Source organism: Amphiprion ocellaris, chromosome 11, assembly GCF_022539595.1.
Source record: "Amphiprion ocellaris isolate individual 3 ecotype Okinawa chromosome 11, ASM2253959v1, whole genome shotgun sequence".
In the NCBI taxonomy this organism is placed as follows: Eukaryota; Metazoa; Chordata; class Actinopteri; family Pomacentridae; genus Amphiprion; species Amphiprion ocellaris.
The window spans coordinates 12,203,918-12,229,450 of NC_072776.1; the positions used below are offsets into that span (position 1 = coordinate 12,203,918).

General features: G+C 41.3%; 2 protein-coding genes across 7 annotated transcripts; one reads left to right on the forward strand and one right to left on the reverse strand.

Moving 5' to 3' along the window:
• Positions 1–510: 510 nt before the first annotated feature.
• Positions 511–7,774, forward strand: LOC111588276 (indian hedgehog B protein-like). The gene is made up of 4 exons (XM_023298555.3): positions 511–1,388; positions 2,646–2,803; positions 3,081–3,184; positions 5,284–7,774. Exons 1-4 carry the CDS (start codon positions 1,083–1,085, stop codon positions 6,012–6,014), a joined length of 1,299 nt encoding a protein of 432 aa, XP_023154323.1. The 5' UTR covers positions 511–1,082; the 3' UTR covers positions 6,015–7,774.
• A 485-nt stretch (positions 7,775–8,259) lies between these two features.
• On the reverse strand, positions 8,260–25,369 carry LOC111588271 (myc box-dependent-interacting protein 1). 6 transcript variants are annotated; one of them, XM_023298542.3, is made up of 20 exons: positions 25,031–25,364; positions 24,107–24,187; positions 23,910–23,964; positions 23,694–23,788; positions 23,035–23,130; positions 21,679–21,789; positions 21,478–21,570; positions 21,028–21,113; positions 20,807–20,882; positions 20,355–20,410; positions 19,385–19,429; positions 17,955–18,024; positions 17,048–17,170; positions 16,672–16,752; positions 14,862–14,882; positions 12,298–12,687; positions 11,676–11,732; positions 11,128–11,202; positions 10,923–11,024; positions 8,260–10,781 (listed from the first exon to the last, which is right to left on the reverse strand). In XM_023298542.3, the coding sequence occupies exons 1-20, from the start codon at positions 25,115–25,117 to the stop codon at positions 10,680–10,682; spliced, it is 1,902 nt and encodes a 633-aa protein (XP_023154310.1). In that variant the 5' UTR covers positions 25,118–25,364; the 3' UTR covers positions 8,260–10,679. The 6 variants fall into 6 exon arrangements, with proteins under 6 accessions (XP_023154310.1, XP_035798955.1, XP_023154312.1 ...); XM_055015284.1 differs by having other exon boundaries at positions 10,686–10,831; positions 25,031–25,369; XM_035943062.2 differs by lacking the exon at positions 19,385–19,429.
• Between the last annotated feature and the right edge of the window lie 164 nt (positions 25,370–25,533).

The following is a 25,533-nucleotide window of genomic DNA, read 5'->3' on the forward strand; positions in this document are numbered from 1 at the left end:
AGTTCACTTTGGCTAATTATTACTGCTGTAAATCTGTCAGTGAGTGAATCAATCTGTCAGTCAATCCTTCAGTTAGTCCACCTGCCAAACATCCAGGCAATTAATCTGTCTCACCGCTTGTTAATTACCCCATTACCCAGCCAGTCACCCAACAGTCACCCAATGACCCTTAAACTTATCTGATATTGGAATACAGCTGGTGGGGGAAAAAATCACTAGTGGCAGCATACTCCGGGAAATTGACTGGTTTAATTGATTGCAATTGTCTGTTGTTTACAGTCTAAAGTGAAAAAAGTCAGCTCACAGAGCTGTCAAGGGCACAGCCAGACAAAGACAACAACTGGAAATGTGAAGTGGCAGCAATAGGAGGGCAAAGCTTCTGTTTGCTGCCTGGCTGCCTGGCTGCCTGGCTGCCAGCAGAGTGTGGACAGGACTCTCCAGTGCGCCCTGTGCCCGAGAGGGGCGGGGTGGGTGGCAGAGTATAGGGACAGAGGGAGCGAGGGAGAGAGAGGAGGGCAGGACTGGCAGGGTGCGGTCTGAAGTGGCAACAGATCGTTTTGGATCACTCAAATCCCTCCAATTCAACTGGAAAGCTGCAGCCTGTTGCGCGCCGGCCGCATATGGAGAGGAGAAGCTTTCAATCCAGAGAGAGGGCACCAACCAAACAGCAGGCGAAAGTGGCTGATGTTGTGACAGCTTCCCGGAGCAAAAAGAAAGAGAGGGAGAGAAACCACAACACTGCAACTTGGATATCAGTAACCGCTCTCTCTCTTTAACTCTCTCACCCACCGAATCGACTTTGAACCTGTTTGTTTAAATACACGGACTTTACAGCCTGCACTTACTGTTGATTCTGTTAGGCGCTGGGAGCGAAGTTTCTCAATTTGGGTCAATGTTTTGGAGACGCTGAAAACTTTTCTTTTGCTCTCCCGATGGTGCCCCGTGTAGCCGAGGTGCTGATTTATCCGAAATCTTCGGACGTGCTGTTGCAACTGTCACGGACGATGGAGTCGGGGACTGAGCCGGGGAGGTACTGAAGACATCTGTCTCCCCCGGGAGAGTCCTCCCTCCCCCCCGGGGCGATGCGGATCTCCTTCCTTCTTCTCACCGCCTCTCTGTGTGCCTTGGTCCTGCTCCTCGCACCTGCCTCGGAGGGCTGCGGGCCGGGCAGGGGGTACGGCAAGAGGCGGCTCCCGAAGAAGCTCATCCCGCTCGCCTACAAGCAGTTCAGCCCCAACGTCGCCGAGAAGACCCTGGGAGCCAGCGGCCGGCCGGAGGGCAAAATAACGCGCAACTCCGAGCGCTTTAAAGAGCTGACGCCGAACTACAACACAGACATAATCTTTAAAGATGAGGAGGACACCGGCGCAGACAGGCTCATGACCCAGGTGAGGAGGGGGAGCTGGCTGGCGTGCGCCTCCAAAGATGCGCAAAGATGGGGCACTGTCCCGGAGTGCTGCTGCTTTTTATCTGGTTTTATAGGCTACTTTATGATAAAAAATGAATTTTCACAGTTGTATTAGTTAATTATGAGCTGCTACATGACTGCAGCATGCACATTCCACGAGGCTGAATGACGTGAATCACTCCAGACAGATTAGCTACTCTGTTCCTCCAATTGTCTGCTGAATGTTTGCAGTCAGTTGAATGTTTAAACCAAAATGATTGATTCCATTGACTCCGGGCCCTTCGTTTCACTTCTGGATTTTGCTGCTTGACATAGTTAACCGCTCTTATTGCCTTGAAGTGTTGCTTTCCCTCCTGTTGGCATCTGTCATCTGTACAAGTTTCCATTTGGCTCGACTTATGTGCTGCGTAAAATCGCTCCATTTGGGATTCTATATACAGAATACATTTAATCTCCCAATAAATAATCCTAATTTAATTTTCATATCATAGTCTTACTGTTGATTTGGTCGCACATGAACACACCTTTCATCCGTGTGAAATTCAACAACTGGAGCAGTGGCTCCTTTACGCACAGAATCTCAGAATCCAAATCTCTATCCAGCTTTGTTGCGTGAATTTGGAATGACATGTAAAATAAAGACTTGGATCTAGCATTTATTCATTCAGCCAGTCAGTCATTTAATGATAGACTAATATCAACCATATTACCTAATGCATTGCTTCAAATAGCTACATTTGAGCAAATATATCTCCACTGCAGAGGCATCTTGACTTCAAGCCTTATGTAAGAAATCTATCTGAAAAACTGCTAAATCATTCGAAGCCAACACACAGTCCCAGCTGTGTGTACTTTGACCGCTCACCTGACAAAATTCACCTGACACAGTTGTGATATATAGTTATATTCTTCTTGCCTGCTTTTGTTTTAGCACCCTAGCAGGCCTTTTGCTGATTCAGTCACTCTCTTTCTCTAGTTCTTGTTATCTGTGTGCTCTCCTGGTCCTCTATGATCCACCTTCCCTGTCTCCGCCTCTATTTGATGACACCGATGCCTCTTAATAACTCAACGTGAAATTTTTGCAGTTTGTTCATGACACTGCTGTAACCGTTCTTCAAACTCATCACATCCATTTGGTCTCACAGTGGCCTTTTTTCACCAAAGATAATTTTCTGAGAACTACTGTGACTAGTTTTTAACAGGCTGCCTTCCTTTTGTCTTTCTCTGTGACTGTCAGCGTTGCAAAGACAAGTTAAACTCTCTGGCCATCTCTGTGATGAACATGTGGCCAGGCGTGAAGCTGCGAGTGACAGAGGGCTGGGACGAGGATGGTCATCATTCGGAGGACTCACTGCACTATGAGGGGCGTGCTGTCGACATCACCACGTCAGACAGGTAAAGCATGCCGTACACTACAATATATAGTGTAGACATTGGCCAGGCAGCGTCTAAACTGCCTGCAGTCTGTCAGTTGTGACAGACAACAAGGCAGGCAGTCAATCAACTTATCAGTAATGTGATGAGTCAACCAGTCAGTCAGCAAACGAGCCACATTTGTTTGCTGATGGCAAATAAAAATGTGTAAATCCAAATTCCTCCTCATGTAACAACATATCAAGATCATTTTTGTAGAAGTAGGTGATGTTTTGTGTATTTTTTCCCCTCTTAACAGGGACAGAAATAAATATGCCATGCTGGCCCGCTTGGCTGTAGAGGCTGGATTTGACTGGGTCTACTACGAGTCCAAAGCCCACATTCACTGTAGCGTAAAGTCTGGTAAGAGACAGTTATGATCTATAATATATGTGCGCGTCATCTGGATGTATCTTTGTATTTTTTTTGCTTTTGTTGCCAGCTGTCAGCACCACTAATGAGGCTGATTCTAGACTCTGTTGTTGGTGAGCTACCTGTGGTCTAGTTTGCCTTTCAGTGTCTGTATCATCAGTCTCTGTGTGTGTTTGTGTGAATGGCCTTCTGGGAGCCAATCAAAGCAGGGTGTGCACCTGTGCTCTTGGCTGTATTCAGTCTCACTTCTTGATCAGATCTTATCATAAAATCATCAGTTGTTAAGATTGCAGACAAGCCAGTATAAACCTACAGAGTCTGACATAGTTGTGGGTCACATTTCTGGTCAAACACAAGTAAAGCGACATACTGAATAAAATAAGAATAACTGAATCAATATCTACGGTATATTTAATGTGGATTCTACCTCTCCTGTCTGCTTTTCTGTCACCAATTATTTGCTATTTCTTCCAGTCTTAATGTTAACAATAAGTTCTGTTTCCTCTAACACACATACATTGTCAGATTCAATGTTTATGCAAACAACGGTTGACAACATTCCACCTATAGCTCTTATGCTTTTGAGACATTTGAGAAATGTGTTTACCCATGTCTGGTACTACCAGTTATTTGATGCCAAACTAATTTCTAGCAGTCTGCTGAGGGTAGAAGGCTGTGAGATGATTAACTCTCTCTTTGTTTTGCTATGGCTTTTCCTTCAGTAGGTTTCTCTCAGATCTCTTATCTGAGTCTTATCACCTCTCGGTCTCAGCCCTCCTTTTCTGCAGCCTTCAGACGAACAGACACACACACCTTGGACAAATATTTGGCCCTTAGGACTGCTTTAAGACAACCCTCCCACACAAACATGCACATACACACACATATACACGTTTGCACTGATTGATTTCTTATCTCATACTAATTTTTCTTGAGCAGTCATAGCAACAAATCTGTTCTAATCTATTCTAGTCTGTTGTTGTTTTCTTATTTTATTTGAGGTCATCCTGCTGCATATTATCAAAAATAGTAAATTCATTGTTGAGATTCTGGTTGAATGCAATGTCTCAATCCTTATTAAACTACTGAGAGTCGGCCTCTGACTCTCTTTAGAACACAAACTGTGCCGTAATCCAAACAATATCTAGAACCAGGTCTGAGTCTGTGTACTTTCCTGTCTCTCTGACCCCAGGCCGTGCTCTGACTGTGCTGATACAATCAGCTGGTTATCCATTAGCTCTTGCTGACTACCCCTTCTTCCCACCTCATCTCACTGCGTCTTAAAGGGCCAACTAAATCAGATGCACTTTAAGTTGATCAAATGTGCAACATGTGGCAAATTTAGCACTTTAAAATGTAGAACAACAGCTGTACAAATCAAAACTAATGCAGAGTTACTCAAGGAAAATCAAATGTACAACCCATGGCGAATTTGGCAGTCTTAAAAGACAAAAGCCCCCCAAACATAAAACAAATGTCATGCAAAATTTGGTTTGACAAATGATTAGAAAGCATGATATATACTTGCCACGGCAAAGTGAACAGCTGACTAACAACTAATTAACAACTGGCAAATTTGCAAAACAGAACAATTTGTTGTTTTAGTAACTATTTTTAGTTCACTTGTTTTCTCAAATAAGAGAACAAAGAATGAAAGCAATGGCTTAAGAAATCAAATGATCTACTGATTTAAAACTGCAAATAGTAAACTGCTGATAACATCTGTGTTTTCTAAAATGTGCTTCTGGGTGTGCATGAGTTCACAAACCACCGAGTTTGAACCTGACTCATATTATATACAAATGTTAACAATCCACCGCTGATCCACTGAGATAAAGTTGGTCTTGAGTCAAAGTCTCACCTGCTTTATAGATCACTTAGTGACCTAGAATAACAATCGCTGTGGAAGGCCAAATGCCACCGAGCTGTTGCTCAACTCCTGGGAGGAATTCTAATTGTAATTTTCCACTTTTATACTTTCTTTCCTGATCCTTTGCTTCAGCAACAAAAGAAAACCGGTAATAAAAATCAGAATTGCACTAAATAAATCAAATAAGATAATGCTATTTTTCTCTCTGTCACTTTCACAGAACATTCGGTGGCAGCCAAAACCGGTGGTTGTTTCCCTGGTGATGCTCAGGTTATCCTCGAAGGCGGAGCCACCAGACAGATGTGCGACCTCCTCCCTGGCGACCGTGTCTTGGCTTCCTCATCAACAGATGGCCGCGGTCCTCTCCTCTACAGCCCAGTCTTATCCTTTCTGGACCGCCAGCCCAATGTCACAAAGACCTTCTACGTTATTGGGACTGATGCAGGACTTAATATTACTCTCACAGCTGCTCACCTGATCTTTGCCACAGACTGCACTGGTGGGCTTGGAGAACCAGGGTGGGAAGAACCAGCTGCAGAGCCACTTCTGGGTTCCATGTGGGAGAACAGGCCTGGCTGGAGAGCAGGTCTGAGGACAGTTTTTGCCAGTGAGGTCCGGCCGGGACAGTGCGTATTTACGTCGGTAGGGGAACCGAGGTCACAGGCGAGACTTTCAGTCGTGACCTTTGTGGAGGAGCAGAGGAGCACTGGCTTATTTGCCCCCCTCACGCAGCATGGCTCTATAGTGGTGAACGGTGTGCTGGCATCCTGCTATGCTGCCGTGGACAGTCACCGTTTGTCCCACTGGGCCCTGGCCCCGCTGAGATTCTTCTACGGCCTGATGGGGCCCTCAGAAGCGCAGAGTGATGGGCTGCACTGGTACCCTAGGCTTCTACAGAGGCTGGGAAAAATGCTGCTGGATGCTGGACATTTCCACCCCTGGGGTATTTAAGACAGACATAGATAGGAGCCACAGAGACTCATTCAGTTACCTGTATTCAGGTGCACCAAAGCACAGAGCACAACTGTCTTTCTATTGAAATGAGATGGAAGCAACTGAGGGCTCACCAAAGACAATTTTGTAGTGTAAATATATTTTGTAATAACTCCACTTGCCTGTATTTGCTGTACTTCACATTTCTTCTGTTGCACACATTTACAAGATACAAAGGGAAGATAAATGAAACTTTAGTAATTTCAATTTCATTAATTTCAGAAGATTTGGAGGAATGGAAAGAGTGAGATATGATGAAATTTAACAGCTTTGAGAGTAAATCTGAAATGAAATGCTTACAGCAGTATTTTAAAACAAGGAGTGTGACTTTGTCCTTTGTACTGTATTTGTCATAATCCTTCAACATTATGCTTAGGGTGACAGAACTTTAGAGATGTGATGACATATTTTGTGGCACCTCTTGAGAGTGTTAGACTTAGGAGAGAAGGTTAAGGTGAACATAAGAAGAAAACATTTGAGGAGAAAGAAAGACAGAAAGAGAAAACCAGGGACTGAACAAGGTGAGTTGTGAAGCTTTGTATGTACATAGCTATTTATACAGTTAAGTCATGTTGGAAAGGAAAGAAAGACAACAACAGGACTTTACTTGGTTTACTGTCAGGATCATCACTGCAGTTATTCACTGATTCTTTAAGAGCCTATACTGTATATTATAATTAATTTACAAAATTATATTTAACTGGACAACTTATAAAGTTCATTACGGTGTGGTTGATGAAGTTCTATGCATTTGCTGAATGCAGTGTAGCAGTGTGCTGGTGATGCATCGCAGCTTTACATCTGAAAAGGACTTTCCTGCAACTATTGAAAGCCAGAGAATGAAGATATTCACACAGTATTTGCGTTGCGGCATGTACACATGTACTTCACAACATTTGTCACTTACTGATGCACAATAGATGCATGGTGCTACAACGGCCACCCCGTCTCCGTATGCGTTTCACTAAGTCTGCCGTCTGCTTTCATACAACTCGATTGTCTCAGAGTGATTTATATGGTTCATTTATGCATTCTCATGTTTTTATCAGGTGTTTTATTTAAAAGGTTGTCTTTGTTTTTCATTGTCTTTGGGTTTTCAGGTCAGTAGTCTCTAGTTAAGGCATACACAAGACTCAGGCTGTATTCAACTACTGTATTAAGTAACAGTTATGCTTCGTATTAAAAACAGCAATTATTTTTATTGTTGGACAATAAGTTTATTTGATGGCTCTCATGTTTATAGTCTTTTTGTATTCCATCTCTTACGCAAGACTGAAGACATTGATTGGCAGAGGTACAGTAAATTGAACTTTTAGGACTATGGGAAGCACATCTAATCTTGTGGTAAATTACTGTCTGAAAAAGCATAAACATACAGTGTGTAATTAATAATGCCCAAATGCCCACATTTGTAAAGTATGCTTTGTGAAGACTCAAACATTGCAATTATCTAGGAACTCCAAGGCATTCCTCTATATGACTGCTCAAAGATTTGTCAAATATGTATATTAAGCTATTGTTGGAGAGACTATTTAAAGATCTATTTTTTAGAAAATGATGTAAATGTATTATTTTTTGGCAACTCTGTTCATAAAATTTGTATTTGAAACATAAACACTTGTTGTTGCTTTTGTAATACCAGCAAATTCAAAATCCTCACATACAACTAATCCCTTAAGAAACAGTTAAAGTAATAAAGTGAGTTTTTACTTTTTTGCCATGCTTGTTCTAGAGGTGCCCTTCATCTTTTCAGCAGTTCTACAACTCAGCGAACATGATCACGTTTTATGCTTGTCAAGAAGCAGCAAAAAGCCGATGATCGCTGTAGAAAGTGAGGCATCGCTGTGACTGGCACAATGTGAATAGAGCATGAACAGCTGTGGTTACAGGGTGGGCGGCTGGTTGGTTTCAGTACCACGGACAGCAGCACCCAGCGACGCTCTTCTTTCCTCTTCTTGATGGCTGAAGGTTTTTTCTTTTTTTCCAGGATGGAGAGTTAGTCCTTGAACACAGCACACTCTGCTGGATGCTTCAGTATTTGCAGAAAAAGGTGAGTAAAAATGATTTAGCACAGTGTAAAGGATTTCTCATTTGTTAATCCTACAGTTTAAAGTTCTATCTGTAATCTAGAAGAGCTAAAATGAGGACTAGCTACAGATACTATTGTCACATGATTAACAATCAAGAAGAGGAATCAGAAAAGTAGATTCTAAGTAGTCTTTATTATTATTATTGGTCAGTTGGGTACAGGAAAAACCTTTTTGTTGTATCCCACAACTCATTGCAGGAGACTGATCCATAAAGACAGATACAGAACCAGGCCCAGGTAAAACATTCACCAGATTGACACATAAAATTTGAGAACAGAATGCGAGTGACTCGTTTACCTAAACGTGCAGGTGTTGTTCTTACATATGAGGCTTTATAAATACACATGGAAAAAAAATCCTGCACATCCCAATACTGCAAAACCGCTAGAAAATCCGTTCACCTGAGTCTGGTGGCTTCACCTTTATCTCTATGCGTCCCGTCTCCGTGTAATTAACTCTGTTTGGACCACGATACCTAGCAACATTTTGAGGCAAGGCTGATGGACAACCAGCAATTATAATCAGGACTGTTTTGAGAGAGAACGGTGGAAAAACACACACAATGCACCGGCGCACCACCATCCTTCTTACCAAGATTGACACACAAAAAAAAGTAACAAAAAATACAAATTGCTTGTTTCCACACTGCCTCAAAAGTGACCCAAGTATCACTGTCTTAAATTAAGGGTGTTCACACAACAACACATGGGGGAGTCAGCATGCTCACATAACTCACATACAGATATGAATGTCTTTATAGAATATGTATCTGTCATCACAGCTTGGCAAAAATTACACTTATACACAACAAATGCACAATAACACCTGGAACCATAATACCAGCCAGCGGAAAAGACCCAAAACATTTGAGTTGCTTTTGTCCAGTCAGAAAAGATTCCTGTAAAATTGGACGCACTTCCCCCCGGTAGGTGGTGGTGGTGGTATCGTCCAATAACAATAGCCTATAGATAAAGATTTATGTTTCCCAAACAACTCATAAACACACACACACACACACACACACACACACACACACACACACACACACACATACACACAATCGTACACACATACATTTTCTCTCACACTTATTACATGTTAGTAACATCATGAGAACCGTGAATCTCTTTTTAAGTCGGTGACTGAAAGAATGGCTGAGTGTGAGTTAGTTTTAACTACCTATGCGGCTACGCTGAGAGCAGTAAACCTTACAGAAGTACAAAACACTCCATAACATCCTCAGTTGGCAATTATTTTTTGACATAGTTACACTAGGCTATATGTAATCATTGCTTGGCAGCATACAAAAATAAAAGAAGTTGCTCTGGTGCATATTCTGAATCATCTGCATTTGAGTTCAGTAGTCTCTATGCAAACGGAGGGAACTGTTTTCGGCACATTTATTTTTTTTCAAAAATGAATGAGGCTGGCTCAGTTATTATATATTTGATTAGTATTAGGGTGTAACCGTATCTATAAACATGACTATTATACTACCAGTAGCAGCTTCTCATTGGTGTAGTCTGTTGGCGAGCTTTGTAGCAAGCCTGGCTAATGCATATTTAGGAATCCCCTGTGAAAAACAGACACAGCTCCATACAGTTTCAAGGAATTTAAAAAAAAAAACAACTGTCATAAATGATTTTTGCAGTTGTCTTTTTCTATTCTATCGGACTCTGAGACCAGAATTTTAATAAAGGATTCCTGCTGTCACTTTTACTATGCTGCTGACTGATGACCAGTTAACTGGAGATGTATTAGTTTGGATTTAACAATAGGTTCAAACTACCTAAACCACCATAGACTCTAAACTAATACAACAACCAAGGGCCCATTTTCCACAAGTAAACAATTAAATTAGGGATAAAGGATGGGCTGGATGTATCCAAAAGGCATCATGTCAGGAGAAGCCCGGTACTAATTAGATGTGTGTTGTTTGGTTGATTAAGCCTACGAACCTTGTGTGTTTAAATGTGTTTTTGCAATTTGACTGAAGTAAAGTTGCAGGTTAGCAGGTGGTTCTACTTTGGGATGCTGTGCTACACTTGGCATTGTATTTTGCACTGCTCTCATTCCCTCAATACCACCTTCTTAACAGGTGTTTTCACTCTTATGATGAAACATGACCAAGAGTAAAACATCAGAATTCAACTTCAGTTGTAACCATTGCAGAGGTAACCATCCCTGCATCTGTCTCATATGTCTGGGATTCTCTAGTCAATTCCTCAAGTATGGTATAGCAACAATAGCAAAGAAAGACAGCAAAAAGTGAGACCTGTGAAATGGTTACATCTGTCTTGTTTTTGTAAATGTTGGCAGAAATCCACAGAAATGCCAAAATCCACTTTTAGCACAGTGTAGCAGACCTTAGAAATGCATGATTTCCTCCAGGGCTGAGACAGCTCTGCTTCTATGGCCAAAGTCCTTGTAAAGATACAGTATCAGGGCAAGAGAGGAGGGGGAAAGGATATAGGCAAGAGGAATAGAGACGCAGAGAAGGAAGCTGGAATGACGTCCTGTCCTCTTTTTTTTTTTACAGCCTCTGGGTGAAGTTTTCAGGAAATACTCCTTTGGCGGAGTTTTCTTTGTTTTGCTGCCAGTCGTCCTGCTTTATTCCCATCAGCCAGCCATCATCCTAGCCACGCAAATATTGACATAATCATCTCAGCGTCTATGTGACACACACTATAGCACATGATTAGATGCCTGTGTGTGTGTGTGTGTGTGTGTGTGTGTGTGTGTGTGTGTGTGTGTGTGTGTGTGTGTGTGTGTGTACCTGTTCGTCAGGGTTTTCAAAGGTGATTACTAGCACCACTTCCCCAGCCTTCATCTCCAGTTCATCTGTGTCATTGGCAGCATAATCGTGCATCACCTGGACCTATTTAACACAAATGCAAACATGACTTATCTTCATATGTACAACATATATTTCAGTAGATAGTCAGTACTACTGAGATTTTGGATTCAGTTTTCTGTTTTACCTTGAACAGGAAGCCAGAAGGCATTTCTGCAGGTTCTGGTGCTACTTCTGTTGGTTCTGCTGCTACTTCATGTGTCTATGCAGAATTAAAAAGGAATAATTCACTGATGAGTTGTTTACATGGCAACTCAACATGCCTTTAAGACATATAACTGAGTCAATTAAATCTTATTTGATTGAAGCACGAAAAGTTAATAAGTAAAAGATTTTGTACAAATGACTACATGTACCTTGAAAATGCACAAATCAGTTTAACCTTTTAATTAGGACTAAGTTATAGACAGATGGATTGTTTTGTGGTTCATTATATGAAGCGTACATGGACACATATTTTTAGAGCACATCAGAATCTTTAAAAACAATATCTAGCTATCCTAAATACCATGCAAAATGTAGGGGTAGTGCATTGTTGCAATTACAAAGTGTATATTGTTTAAAATTCTAAAAAGTATGACTATTTGAAATTCTATGCAATATTTATTGCATTTTTTCTAAACACAGAATTTGCAATAAAAAGGCATTATTACAGCTAGTATCTTTTGCTCTCACCTCCTCTGTCGCTGGTTCTTCCTCTGCTGGTGCAGCAGCTGCTGCTGCAGATTCACCCTGTGAGCAGAGAGACAAAAGAAAAACAAAGAGAGGTGAGAGTGAGGCAGTCGATAAAGCAAAATAAAGAAGAGCAAAGAATGAAAGAAAGAGGAACAGACAGACAGACAAGACAAAGACAGACAAAAAGACAGGCCGAAAAGCCGAAACAGCAAAGTCCTGGTTAATACATTCATGTAAACAGACAGGAAGATTAGATAATATTACACAGATGCTATAAAGATAAAGCTTTTGCGTGGCTCACTATGTACATGGACTTGTGATTAGCAGTGACTGACATTAACTGTGTACTGAGAAGCAGATGTCTCTATTGTTTTCTTTCCCTAATCAATTTATTTTCAACCTGCCCTCTTCATCACAGCTGATGCATCCATGCTGCTTGTCCAGATGCATCCTAAATCTTTCCATGTCAAGATTTCTCCCTCTTTCCTCCTTTTATTCACAATATATCTTGGCATTATCTCTTTCTGTCCAGCACCCCATGCTCAAACCTCCTTCTCAAGAGTCGATGCATCCACCATTTTCGTCCAGATGCATCTCTCCATTTTTTTCTTTCCTTGGTTACCTGACCCTCTTCATTCTCCAGCTCAGCAGCAGCTGGGGTGACTTCCTCCTCAGCCGTGTCAGCCGGAGCCTCATCTGCAGGTGCTTCGGTGTCCGTGGCAGGTTCTTCTCTGACCGGCTGGCTTCCGTCATCATCCCAGCTCTCCTGGGCTTCAGCCACGGGGTCGTAATGAGCCGGCTGACTCTCGTCATCCCCCCATTGCTCCTGAGCTGCAGCCACAGGGTCATAGCGAACTGGTCGGGTACCATCATCCCCCCAGCCCTCTGTCGCAGCTGCTATGGGATCATAGCGGACAGGCTGCGTACCATCATCCCCCCAGGCCTCTGTAGCAGCAGACACAGGATCATAGTGCTGCTGGGTCTCTTCTTCCTGGGCACCACTGTCCTCAGGCTGAAGGGCAAGGGTCAGGTTTCAAGGAGTCAGAGGTCATAAGACATATTTTACCTTATGGGTTTCATAAGGACTTTATAAATGAAATAGATGAGGGACATAAGGGGTATAAGGAATATTTAAGGGCTGATTCAATAGTTAGGTATTTGGATGGGTTAGAAGACCTGAGCAGCACAAGGAGAAAAAAGAATCTTTGAAGGTCTACTGGGGGTGTATGGCCAGCACATGAACACAAGAGTGGGCTGAAGACCAAAGTAAAATTTCTTTAATGGAGAAGGGACTGACTGGGATTTTAAAGGGACACTGAAAGGATGCATATTATGAGACTAGCAAGAAAAGGGGTTTAAAAAAAGATTTAAATGTCATAAGAGTTTGAATGTTTTAGCCCCTAACATAAAAATAATGACATATCCTATGCTTACCATGTAGCTTTACATTTTATTAGCCACACAAGCAGCATGACTCTAGGGTTGCAATTCTTTAGTAATCATCTGAGCTTTCATTAAGCACCACGATCAGGTCAAAACTTAACTTTAAACTCTGACTAAATAGCTACAAAATGACATACTCTGCTGTAGTTTGTGTTTAGTGTGAGCTGCTACACTAAGATGGTGAATGCATTTGCTAATATTTCCTATATTATGCTAAATGTCCCTCAAAGAACCACTATGCTATTTGAAATCTGGCAGCAATGTAAATAACTGATTATTAAATCGGCAAAAACTTGCAAACATGAGAATGGTCTTTTAAGGAATTTAAACATGGATGAGAGTTTGGGGAGTTGACATCAATTAGTCTATTATTCCAATTAAAATCAGCTATGATATTTCAGTGAAAAATAAAGCAATCTTAGAGAAAAATTACATAATTATAAGGGGGGGAAAAGAAGTTTTAAGGGGAAAATCAAGGAGTTTTAGGGGGAAACTGAAACAGCTTTTCCATGATGAGCAGAAATAAGGCCAAGAAAGATGCCATGGGGGGAGAAGGAGATGTCAGCAAGTCATCAGCATCACCATCATAACCATCCTAAGCCCCAAGAAGACTGATGTACGAGTATTGACCTTTACAGAGAAGCTTCAGATTAAATCAAAAGACAGATGAAGGTAAGGAAGGGTGGCAGTAGAAGGCAGAAACGCAAAAACTTTTTTCCCATCAGAAGATAGATGTCGGATCTTCTGTGTGTAGTTAAAAAGCATGGTTTATAATCCCACGGCTATGTTCGGATGGAGAAAGAGGAAGGAAGCTTTGTAAGAGCAGAGGTGCCATCGCTGCTTCGCTTCAAGCGCTAACACAGCAGAACTCCATGACCGCCGAGACACATCTCTCTTACAGTGACAGGGATGAACGAAAAGGTTAGTTAATGGACAGAAGGCCGAGCTACAAGCAAGGCTTTGTGAAGTTGCCCACTAGGTCGCCAGTCTTGTGTCTACAAAACAATCCACTGCGCACATGAGCAACTTCACTCAACTTTCAGAACAAAACTGATCCCTGTGTGTCACATGGGGCGTTACGATAATATGTAAAGGCCACATGTTTAGTCAGTATAACATGTGAACATACAGGGATATGAGGGGAAACAGAAAGAAAGAAATTCAATTCGGTTACAAACTATTTCACACCACAGAGAAATTTAATTTATACCTTTATTACACTTCTGTGTAGTCACTGGTCTCTTAGATTTAATCCTTTATAGGTTTCAGATGCACATTATATTGCATGTCATCAATATACTGTACATTCTGCATATATATTGCACCTGAGACACCATTTATATTCAGTTCAATTCAATATGAGTAAACAGTGTAAAATGTCAGTTTGAAACTGAATTGACTCAAACTCATTCCCAAGTTCTGATTGTGTTGTACAACAATATCTTCAGTGTTTAGTGTTACCACATCAAGCACTGCAGACACAAAGACAACACACAAACAGATTTGGGACAGACAAATGAAAGAGATCTACATATGGAAAAGCTTGATTACTAACAAAGACAGCCATTACAGAAGAAGCATAATGAAAGTGGGGATTGCACAAAGGTTAAATAAGTAAACAATGTTAATGAATGTATGGTTACAATGAACACAATATGCTGAAAAAGACTGCAATTATAATGCAATTTATACATATTTTTGAGCTATGTTTAGGCATTTTAAGCATGAGGATCGTGTGCTTACCCATGAGTCCCAGTTTGCAGGCTGTGGAAAATAAAGGAAGCAATACAATGAAAAGGGAATAATTCTTTACAAAGTTCTAGCTTTTGCCCACTGCATTCAAAAACCACATTTCCAGTGCAGGTCCCATGCTCTAAACTTACAAGCCAATAGCAGTAGATCTCCAGCAGAACAAGAGTACAAGCACTGTTTAGTGAAATCTGAAGTACTAAGTGATGTGTTTTTGACGAAGTGGAGTCTGCTGAATGGTTTTTGTACATGTTTGGGTGTAAAATTCCACATTATTACATACTATAAGCTTGCAATTAGTCTTAAAAGCTGGCATTACTTAAAATTAATGTAATTTTTAGGAGCAGTGAAATGACTTCACTTGCATTAGAGGCAGTGCAGGGGTTAATCTTAAAAATCTTTGCAATGAGGAAATGTGAAAATTGTTAGCAGCAATGTTAGAAGTGATGTGCAGAACAGATGGATGCCAACTAGTTTTTACGGTTCCTTCATTTCACCAGAAATGTGGCAACCAGTGCCCAGTAAATCATAAGACATAACAAGAGCAGTAGAAAATAGAAAGCTTTGGTAGAATCATGATAGTATTTAACTGTATTATCATTAGTATTAAACATAACAGTCTAAATAAACACTTTCTACACTCCACATACTCTGTGGAGGCTGCACATTTCTGACAAAAAAACACAACCTTCAGCATTCATTAGGAGCTACGTTTTCAGCCAGACCAATATTCACTCTTTTAGCTTTAATTTGCTCATTATCTACTTCTGAGAAAAAACTCTCGGTCTTCGGTATGTTTGATGTTGCAACTAACTATGTCTGTGATGTTTAGTACCAGAGAGAGTAGGCATTGCTTAAAACTAAAATAATGACCTCAAAGAGGCTAAAAAGCTCCATATTATACTGAGCCTCCGTTGCATCAACTGAAAAATAATAGAAAATAGAGCCATGTATAAATCTGTACATGGTTTGTAAACCCTGCTCTCGGATTTACAGTGTGCGCTTGTGGTTCTGCAACACACTACGAATCTGAGAGCACAGTTTGTAAACCAGACTACAGATATACAGATAGCTTCTATTCCCTTGGGAGGACTCTAGGAGAGCTCTGTAATATGTAGCTTCACACTGGGGAATTTGTTCTCTATGGGTTTGTCATTGCAAGCGTTCCACATTTCATTGTTATTACCAGAAAATTTAAAAGTATGCAAAACAAAAATAGCTACCTGTAAAAAAACCTGTACAGTAAAAGAATAAAAACATCTTCCGAGCAATGTGAGCCATTTTTAGGTAACTCAGCTGTACGCTAAGATTCATCCAGTCCTGAAGAGAAAGAAATAAGAGCAGAGCGGGGCTGTAGTCTGCAGTTCATGCCATGAGTGATCTGTGGACAGTGCTGAAGCAGGAGGAAGTGGTCACTAGAAGCAGGTTTCTACAGATCGTCATGCCATCATCCACCTCTCGTTTGGTAATTTGGAAAGAAAGCAGAGCAGGCAGCACCTCAAACCATGCCACGCTTACCAAGTGATTTCATTTTGTATTCAGATCTACTAAGCTTATTTCAACATATTTAAAGTCAACCAACTGCACTGACGATTAGAAATGTTATTGGCTAAAACTTCGTGTTATGCTTGGTCTTTTGAGCCACTTCTTCGACTGGAACAGGTCATACGGGTCACTTAGACTTAAATATCATGAAATGAACTTCAAACCTTTCTGAATACAATGTAAAATCTCTTGTGAAGGTTGGCACATCTTACAGAAAAGGGTCTCTACGATCTCTATGTTCATGCCATGAATTGTCCACCTGTGTGGTTTGCTGGTTGGTTGCTGCACTGAAAGAGTCCAGGTCCATGTCCAACAGGCTGCTCACTGCAGGAGTGTCAAACTGATAACAACAGGAACAGGAGGGCTCATTGGCTAAGTGGGCACAACAGCGGGGTCAGGGAATAGAATAGAATAGAACAGAATAGAATAGAATAGAATAGAATAGAATAGAATAGAATAGAATAGAATAGAATAGAATAGAATAGAATAGAATAGAATAGAATAGAATAGAATAGAATAGAATAGAACTAGGAGGAGGAGCAGGCCAGAAGAGGGAATACTTAAAGGTTTTGACCTGCACAGAGAATGGGAAAGTTAAAAGGGCTACAGTTCATTGGCAGCAGCTGCTCACTAACCTCTGTAGGGGAGGTGACGCTGATATCAGGAGTTGCTGCAGCATCAAACAGGTTGATGATGTTCTCTGTTTTCATCTCCTTGGATGGGGTCACCTTGGGTGGAGGAGGCACTGCTGGTCTTAGCTATGACACAGAAAAAAACATATAGTAAGGAAGTTGTGCCACAAACCATATGGATACAATTTGACTTTTGAAAAATGTGAAGTAAAGTTTTGTCTGAACATCAGAAGTTTTAGTTTTCAGAAACTATTAGATAAGGAATAATGAATGGGAGTTCTTGGACAGTCACAGATGATGTGGTAACCAAGTAGAAATCTACAGGGCTGAAAAATAAAGTGAATGCCTAAAGTATCAAAAACTGCACCTCCATAAATGGCCACTTGGGGCTGGCTTCAAAAGTGAGTTAATCACCATTGACCTCCATGCTAAAATATTCAACTTTACAGGAGAACTAAACATGCGTAGGGCCAATGGTTTTGGTGTCTTGGTTTTAGAAGTTTGTGTGGCTTCAAATCGGCTGTTCTGGAAATTTTTGGATGGTGCCACTAACTGCGTTTGTCGATTTTTATATACAGCCAACAGGCGCAACATGAGGGGATGTAGAAATGACACGACTGATTAGGCTAAACATCTATGTTGCCAATCATAGACTGAAAAAAATTCAAAAAACTGCATTCAATTAGATTAATTCAAAAAGTTTAAGATTCAAATGTGGACCACAAAATAAACAGAATGATCCATTTCATTAGCTGTGCCAGGACGCTGTCAGGGTTAGTTAGAGTTAGGGACATTGAGCCTGCATGATCTAGAACATTTAAAGTAAATACAGCCATCCTTTGTGTAAAGATACAATTCTGTGGCCGACTCTGAATGAAGAGATAACTTCAGCGTGCGTGAGCGTGTCTACCTTGGATGGGGATTTGGGGATTGGCGGTGGTCCTCCTGGCCTTAGAGTGTGGTTAGATGCCTCTTTACCACTAAGGGAATGAGACAGGAAGAGATGGAGGGCAAAAAGAGAAAACACACAGATTACAGCGAAAGTAATGAAGATCAGAAACAATGTTAGGGCAAGGTGCAGCAAACGTTAGAGGGCTAAAGGCTAAAACACGACTAGTGAAAAGTTACAAAGCATGCTCTACAAGAGTCCAAGCAGAAGTTGTTATTGCAAGAGCTGTCATGCAAGAAAAGTGTGCTTCCCTTTTGTCCATCCCTCTCCTTCCATGCAAGCAGGCTTTGTCTGTGCCTCTAGTGAGTCCTCACAAGCGAGCAGTAATAGAGGCATTTGCTGTCATAGAGAACATGTTCTAAAGCTGACAAAAGCAGCCCTAGACCTGTAGATATGTAAAGAGTTTGGCATAGACCTGCAACTTACTGCTGGAACAGGCAATTTGGTGCAGTGGAGGCTTCAACAAGAGGTAAGGTTTTGAAAAGTCAAGCACTAGAGGCAAAGAACGTCAGGGCAGAAACGCCACTGTTCTGTTAGCATGTTTGCATGTATTTGTTTACCATTTCAGAATCACTTCACATGATCAGGGCCCTAAAGTTCTGCTTTTTTACCTGATCTTGAGACCAGTTAAGATCATACAGGTTTATATGCTGCAAATCTCTGAACCTGTTAGTCATATTACTACAGAAAGAAGCTATGGCCAGGGACTATTCTGACACAGTTATGTGTGTTTACAAGTGGTGGGACAAAGGGTGTTTATATATCAATAATTTTGCCCTCCTTTATTTGCAAAATTTACTACATTAGTCTGTTGTGAAAACTAACCAACTAGATGTCTGTTTGGCAAGAGAAAGAGATCCTTCCTCTGATGCTCTTTTGTGGTGTTTCTTCCATGTTTTTTTCTGTTAAAAGGTTTTTTGGGGGGCTTTCTTTCTGATCTGAATGAAGCTTCTGAGGACAGAAGATGTCGAAAAAAGACTGGACTTCAAAAGATTAGAGAATAAAGGAGGACTGAGGCAGAGAGGTCCTGAAAAAACACACCCTGCCTCAAGGTGCAAAGCTGCATAATGTTGGTGCACACTTTGATTTACCACTTCGCGCTCTTCAACAGAGTTAGGATGGGATGAGACAGCTTGTTGCTGTATTGTTATGCAACAGTCTTGCCTGGTGCAGCATTAAAGACGTGCAGGTTTGCCCAACTCTCGTACATCTGCAGCTCTGAGCACACAACTCTCTGACCAGACAGCGTGTCTGTGAAAACACTCGCACAACCACGGCTGAAGTCTCCCAAGCCTGCAGACTGACTGACATACGACAGCTGGACAGACAGGTCATTTGGACAGACAGACAAGAGTTGTGTCACCATGGTTACCACAGCTGCTGCCAGTTACCTCCTGTTTGCTCCTGACGATGAGGTGCCGCGGTTACCTGTCTTTCTGAAAGGGGGGTTCAGGGGTGGCTCCAGGTTAATGCATAATATTTGGCTGGTTTAGTCTTGTAGCTTCAAATGTTTGTGATATGTAGTGATTTAAGTTACATATTTTCCAGACAGAACTGAGAATCAACCCTCAACTTAAATCAGTCAAATCATACTTTATGATCAGAAAACTGTTTAATTTAACCATTCGACAGTTTAAGTGAAAACTCAAGCTCTTCAGCTGTCCATGTTGTGGGACAGAAATTATGTACATTATACAATCTCTGGAGCTTTCTGTGTGCCTTCTTTTTAAAAAAAGGTAAACCACTTTTCTGTGGCTTCTGCAAAGTCCACCTAAGGGCCTCACAAGTTAAAAAACAGCGAACACACTAACAGGAAATATAAATGAGCACATTGAACATAACCTCACCACTTAATTTACAGCTATTTCAAATTCTGACATAGCCCACTACATTCATCAATCATGATGAATTATGTGCTCTCAACGGGTTCAAATATTTGCAAACATTTCTGCAAAGATTTATTTTTGTTCAAGTCTAGAAGGAGTCAAACACATACAACACAGCAACTATTTATTTTTCTGACTCTGGCAACCAAGCAATGCCACTGATTGATGAAGCTCAACGATCTTAAATTATTCCTTGAATTTCACACAAACAGCAGATTCAGGTAGACTCTGAGATTATTTATTTATTTATTTTTTTGAATATTTAAAACCTGAGGTCACTGGATTTTCACAAGAATTTTATAAAAATAGAAATGATAGAAATATAATCTCAACATTTATTTCCATGAATCCCCTCAAGATCAAAACCACGTTTCCAAGTGATTCAAGGCTTACAGAAGCTATTAATAAGTCCTCAGCAGTAGAAAGTTTTGCTACAGTTTGAGAGAATTTGAATGATGGCTCATTGTTCACGTACCTGCTTGTGTCTGTTCCCTCCAGTTTCACCAAGACGTCATTCAAGTCCTGATCCAACTGTAGAGAGGAGGACAGAGTGTAAGATGACACACCAGTACAAAGAGCATTACATATTTCAGAACTTGATTTAAGCAGCAACATCTTTCTCCATCACTGCTTGTTTATGTATCATTTTGTTGCGCTTCAGACAGACTTACAACTGTCATGGCTCAAAATAGTAATACAGGAGGTAATCTGCCTGCAGTCAGTTCAAAATGACCTCTAACAAACTTTGCATTGGTTGAAAAATCTGAGCGGATAGCAAGCAGTTTAGATTTTTAGATTCAGTTGCAGCAACTGCTGATGTAGTTACTGGTACCGCCTGGATGCTGCTAACATTTTCCATTGACTGTTTCTCTTTGTCTGGTTGGTCTCTAATTCCAGCAGCACCAGAGGTCAATGGAAGGTTCTTACCCGACTCATTTCCTTGTGAAACTTCTCTTCAAAACCAGCCAAACTCTGGAAGGTGCTGACATAAAACCCAACACGACTACAAAGAACAGAGAAGATAGAGAGACATGTAGACTGCATTACTGGCAAAGTACAATGTCCTGTGAGGGTAAATGTAGCACAAATGTAAGTAAAATGTTTCCATCGACGGGAAAATTAGATTCCAGGCGCAATCATATACGCACCTGTTCCAGAGTGAAGGTAACTCCTCTTGCAAGTCAATATTAATCTCCTCAAACACCTTCTGGGCTCTTTCCAACTCTTCCTCAGCCTGAAATACACACAATATATCCGTACAATGCATTAGGGTAGGCTTGTGAGTAAGTTTTTCTGTGGAAAAATTACATGCTGTACGCGTGGGTTTAACATCTCCTGCCACTTCTGATTATTCTTCAGTGTGATTTGGCTACATTTGTTTTGTTGTTTCCAATTTCATTTTGCTTTTTTTAGACTGTCAGCAGTGTAGGAAACAGAGAGGGAAGAAAAAAAGTGTGACAGCGAGCAAAAAAAATATCTCCAAACTGACCCGTTTCTTGTTATATCCTATACGTATTTGACTGTTTGGGCTACTAAACCCCCCCATATGATGATTTCATAGTCAACAGGATAAGACATACGGTGAAATTAGTGTGTACCTGGCTCCTGGAGAGGCTGCTCTGGGCAACGTTGTGTGCAGACAGGATACCCTGAGCCCAACCTGGAGTGGCTCTTTCCAACAAGGAGGAGGGCTGGAAGAGATGTTAAGTCTGGTTCAACTTGCCAAAAGTCGTACACCCGGTGTAAATATCAGTATTATAAACTCCATTAGCAGTACACTCTTGCTTTTGGAGTCTTACCTTGGTAATTTTAATGCCCCCGTCCTTTTTCTTTGCCTTGTGTGTAGCAGCATAGTTATGCCTGGCACTGTCGAAATCCACCAACTTCCTGTCCCTCTTAGCTATACGAGCCTGAAGGAGAGAAAAGAGGAGAATAAATGTGCTCACCGTCTTCATTTGCACCGAAATGCCTAGTTTTTATGTTTTAGAAATAACTAGAATATATGTTCTAGAAATAAATATACTTCTATTTTCCAACATTATTTTTTCAAAGCTGATACACAGATGGTGCATGATCATTAAAACTACAACAAGATTACAATTTCAACTGGTATGTCAGTGTTGCTCTGCAGTTACACCCAAAAACCCTAGTTAATGGTGGGGTTTCTAACCCACTGTATTGATTATCAACTAAAACAGAGTGGCTAATGTTGAAGATGGAGCTATTAAATATTGAAAAAAGTTACTTTTACCCAATACTTTTACTGCAATGCAGAAAAAAGAGAAGTCATTGTCTATACACAGATTGGTAAAGCTATGAAAATGACAAAAAGGCATCTAGCTACATCGGCACATTGCACTACTTTGGGTGCTGCATTTGTATTATGAGAAAGCCAGATATAATTATAGCCGATGATATATTACATTTCGTTTCTCAGAAGCATTTTCTTTGTGCAAATCAATATGCTGTGCTTGCATCACATAGTACTAGCAATCACAGATGTTTTAGTGAGCATCGTTGCAACATGTAATTAAATTTCTGGGGAGGTGCACATCAGGCTAAAGCATAAGGTCAAAATATTGCACTGTGTTGGTACTAAGTTAGTGCTGCACAAAACTTCTCAGACACATGACTACTGGTTATCTTCTGCTATGGCTGCGGTGTCAAAAAAAATGTAAAAGAACAATCAGAAACGTAGAGCTGTACTTGTCTGTGTTTATGCTATTGTGGGGTGTCCTGCTGGACTGGAACAGAGTGTTAAAACGAATCGACGTCTGAGAGCATCACTGGCAGGCTTTTTGTATCCCAGATGATGAACAGCACTTACATGGAGTCTGCTATGGTAATGTCCTTTCCAGTTCATGCCAGCCTTTCTGCCAGTCAGCATTCAAAATACACATAATGTCATTGCTAAGAGGGGAGTCCTTGTTGAGTTGTTGGAAGACCGCATGAAAGCGTGTCTCCAAAGCCTCTGCATTAGCAAGAGAACTATTCACCAACACAAATCCATCTGGGAGCTACAGCTTATGCTGCATGGCTATGTTGGCTCAATGCAGAAGTATAAATCAAGTTTTATGTAGAGGGAAGCATGTGTGTCAATGGATTAATACACCAGAATAATAATTTTTGGTCAAAGTCATGACTATGCAGCTTACCTTGATATCAGGGAACTGTCCCAGGTAGGTATCCATGGAGATGAGGGCATGATCAACCAGCTTCTGGTGGTAATCATCCCAGAGCACATCACAGTCCTGGAGCATGGATGAACATACAGAACCAAACACAGTCATAAAACTCACACTGTTGGACAATAAACAAGACAAATGGATTATAGTGGGCTTTTTATTGCAGCAGTACGCTTTGCAATTATATTTCTCTGTTATTTTACTGTTCGTTCCAGTAGCTCTCCTGCTTTGTCTCAGCATGTGGCACTGTGTCTAAATTAAGACCAAGCTGAGGCCCTGTTAACTAACTGCAGTGTTTTCATGCGGCTTAAGACTTGTCTGATAAGAACAATTAATCCACAAGTAATTTCAAGCGTAAACTTCAAAAAGTTAGAATTTAAAGAGCTGCTCCACATTTCTCACCAGACATGCCAGCTTATAACTTTTTCAATTTACAGCAACATATTAAATCTGCAGCAGCGTAGTTTTGTTTCAGACACACATAATTCTACCTGTGCACACTCACACAGTCTCATACTGGTGTGCAAACACCAGGATAAATAGATTTTGCTGTGCTGCTATTCTGGACATGCTCACTGATGCAGACAACCTTTGTATTTTAAAACAGATAAGTTAAAAGTGTTTCTGACCTCCACAATGGAATCCACCTCGTTCTTGCCGTACCAGTCTGGTTCATACATGTCAGCTAGACATGACTGCAGGTTCTTGGAGGACTCATGCATGGCTAAGGATAGACACACGTGTTGTTATTAGCTGAAGCCTGCATTTCTACATCCTCAGCTGTGTGTCTACATGTGCATTCATCACTGTGAGTCCGTGTGGCCTCATGTGTGTTTGTGTTTTACCTTTCACTGCCTCCAGGTATGCTCGTAGGTCCCTCTGGAGTTTGCTGCCTTCAGCCTGAGGGGAAAACATAAATATAAGGCCCTCAAAGAACACAAAACACATGCTAAATGATATGGCTTCAGGCTGAATAGAATGAAAAGCTACTGTCTGGTATGCAAACGCTGTTCTATAGCACATCACTGGATTGCACACTTACATATTGTTTGTTGAAGTTGATGACTCCCTCCTCAAAAGCAACATCTTTGGTCTCGTCTGCTTTGCCAAGCTTCTGTAGAACCTGTCAGTCGAACAAAGGACCATGAATGAAGGTTAATGGTAGCAAGTGATTCCATGAGGTACAAAATATGACAACATTCAAGTTCACATGTCTTGATCTCATATATAATTTCTGTGCATGAATGGGAAAATGAACTGGCGGCAAAATCAGCATATGCCAGGACACACATAAAGCAAATCCTTCTTAATAAGTGCATTAATACTGGCAGGAACAAGTAAAATCTGCAGTATGTACACAATCTCATGTTCCTTTTCAATCACAGTCAGATATAATGTACATTTACTAGCAGGAGGTACTACAAATGTGCTTTCTGTCTGTCTATCTTAAGCCTTCCAATACTAAACACACTGTGATAGGAAAATAGCGCCCCCTCCCATTTATTCAGAACGCAACGTGCAGGTGCTTGAACACAGACTAGGCCTCCTATCCACTACACATTGAAGCATGGTTATTTCATATTATCTTCCTGCTGGGGGAGATGTTAGAGAGGATGCAGCTGTCAGACTCTGGGTATCAAGCTCTCCTTAAGCTGTTTAGATATAGAGCCAGGCCTAAAAATAGGCTCTCCGAAACAGCAGTGCCAGTGATGAGTGGTCCTGTCTCACTGCGGTGTGGACGTGTCCGCTGCCTGACCATGTTCTAAAGGTCGGATGTATGTGAAGTGGGACACCACGACCCTCAAACGCAGCATCCTTGATCTTATTGCTCTTATTACTATGATGATGTCGTGATGCGACACTGCGCCTGAGTGCAGGATGCGGCACTGCTGCCGCTTCGCTCCGTGCAGGCCCTGGATCATATCGTTTCCTCCGTGCGCCAACGCGTAAAAGGAGCAGCTCTTACCTTCTCTTGGGCTCTGGTTAGCTTTTTCTGAACGTTGCTGGCCACTTTCCCCGCAGTCAGCCCCTTCCCCAAATTCAGCTCAGCCATCTTGTAGCGCAGGTCAGTCTCTGGATGGAGAAGAAAAAGCAATAACGATCGGTGCGGACCGCTACGGTGACCGTGGAGGCAAATGCATCAATGTCCGGGCACGAAATAAACGGTGATAAATGTAAAGATGTGAGGTTATAGGATGTGTCTATAGGAGGATGTGTGCAGAAAGCTAAGGCTGTATTCTCTAATGTTGAGCTGCTGTGTGTGTGCGCGTCCCTGTCAGAGGAGGAGGATGCTGAGAGATGATCTTAAAGGCACAGATGCTGCTGCGCATCCACACGGGGAAAGCGCACAATAAACGAGAGAATAAATTAACAGGTGAGGCTAAAATATGATTAAAATGTGGTGCTTTGAAGTAAATTCTGATTTTGCAACCAAAATTTTATTTTTAGACTTCATAATCAGGATTTTTC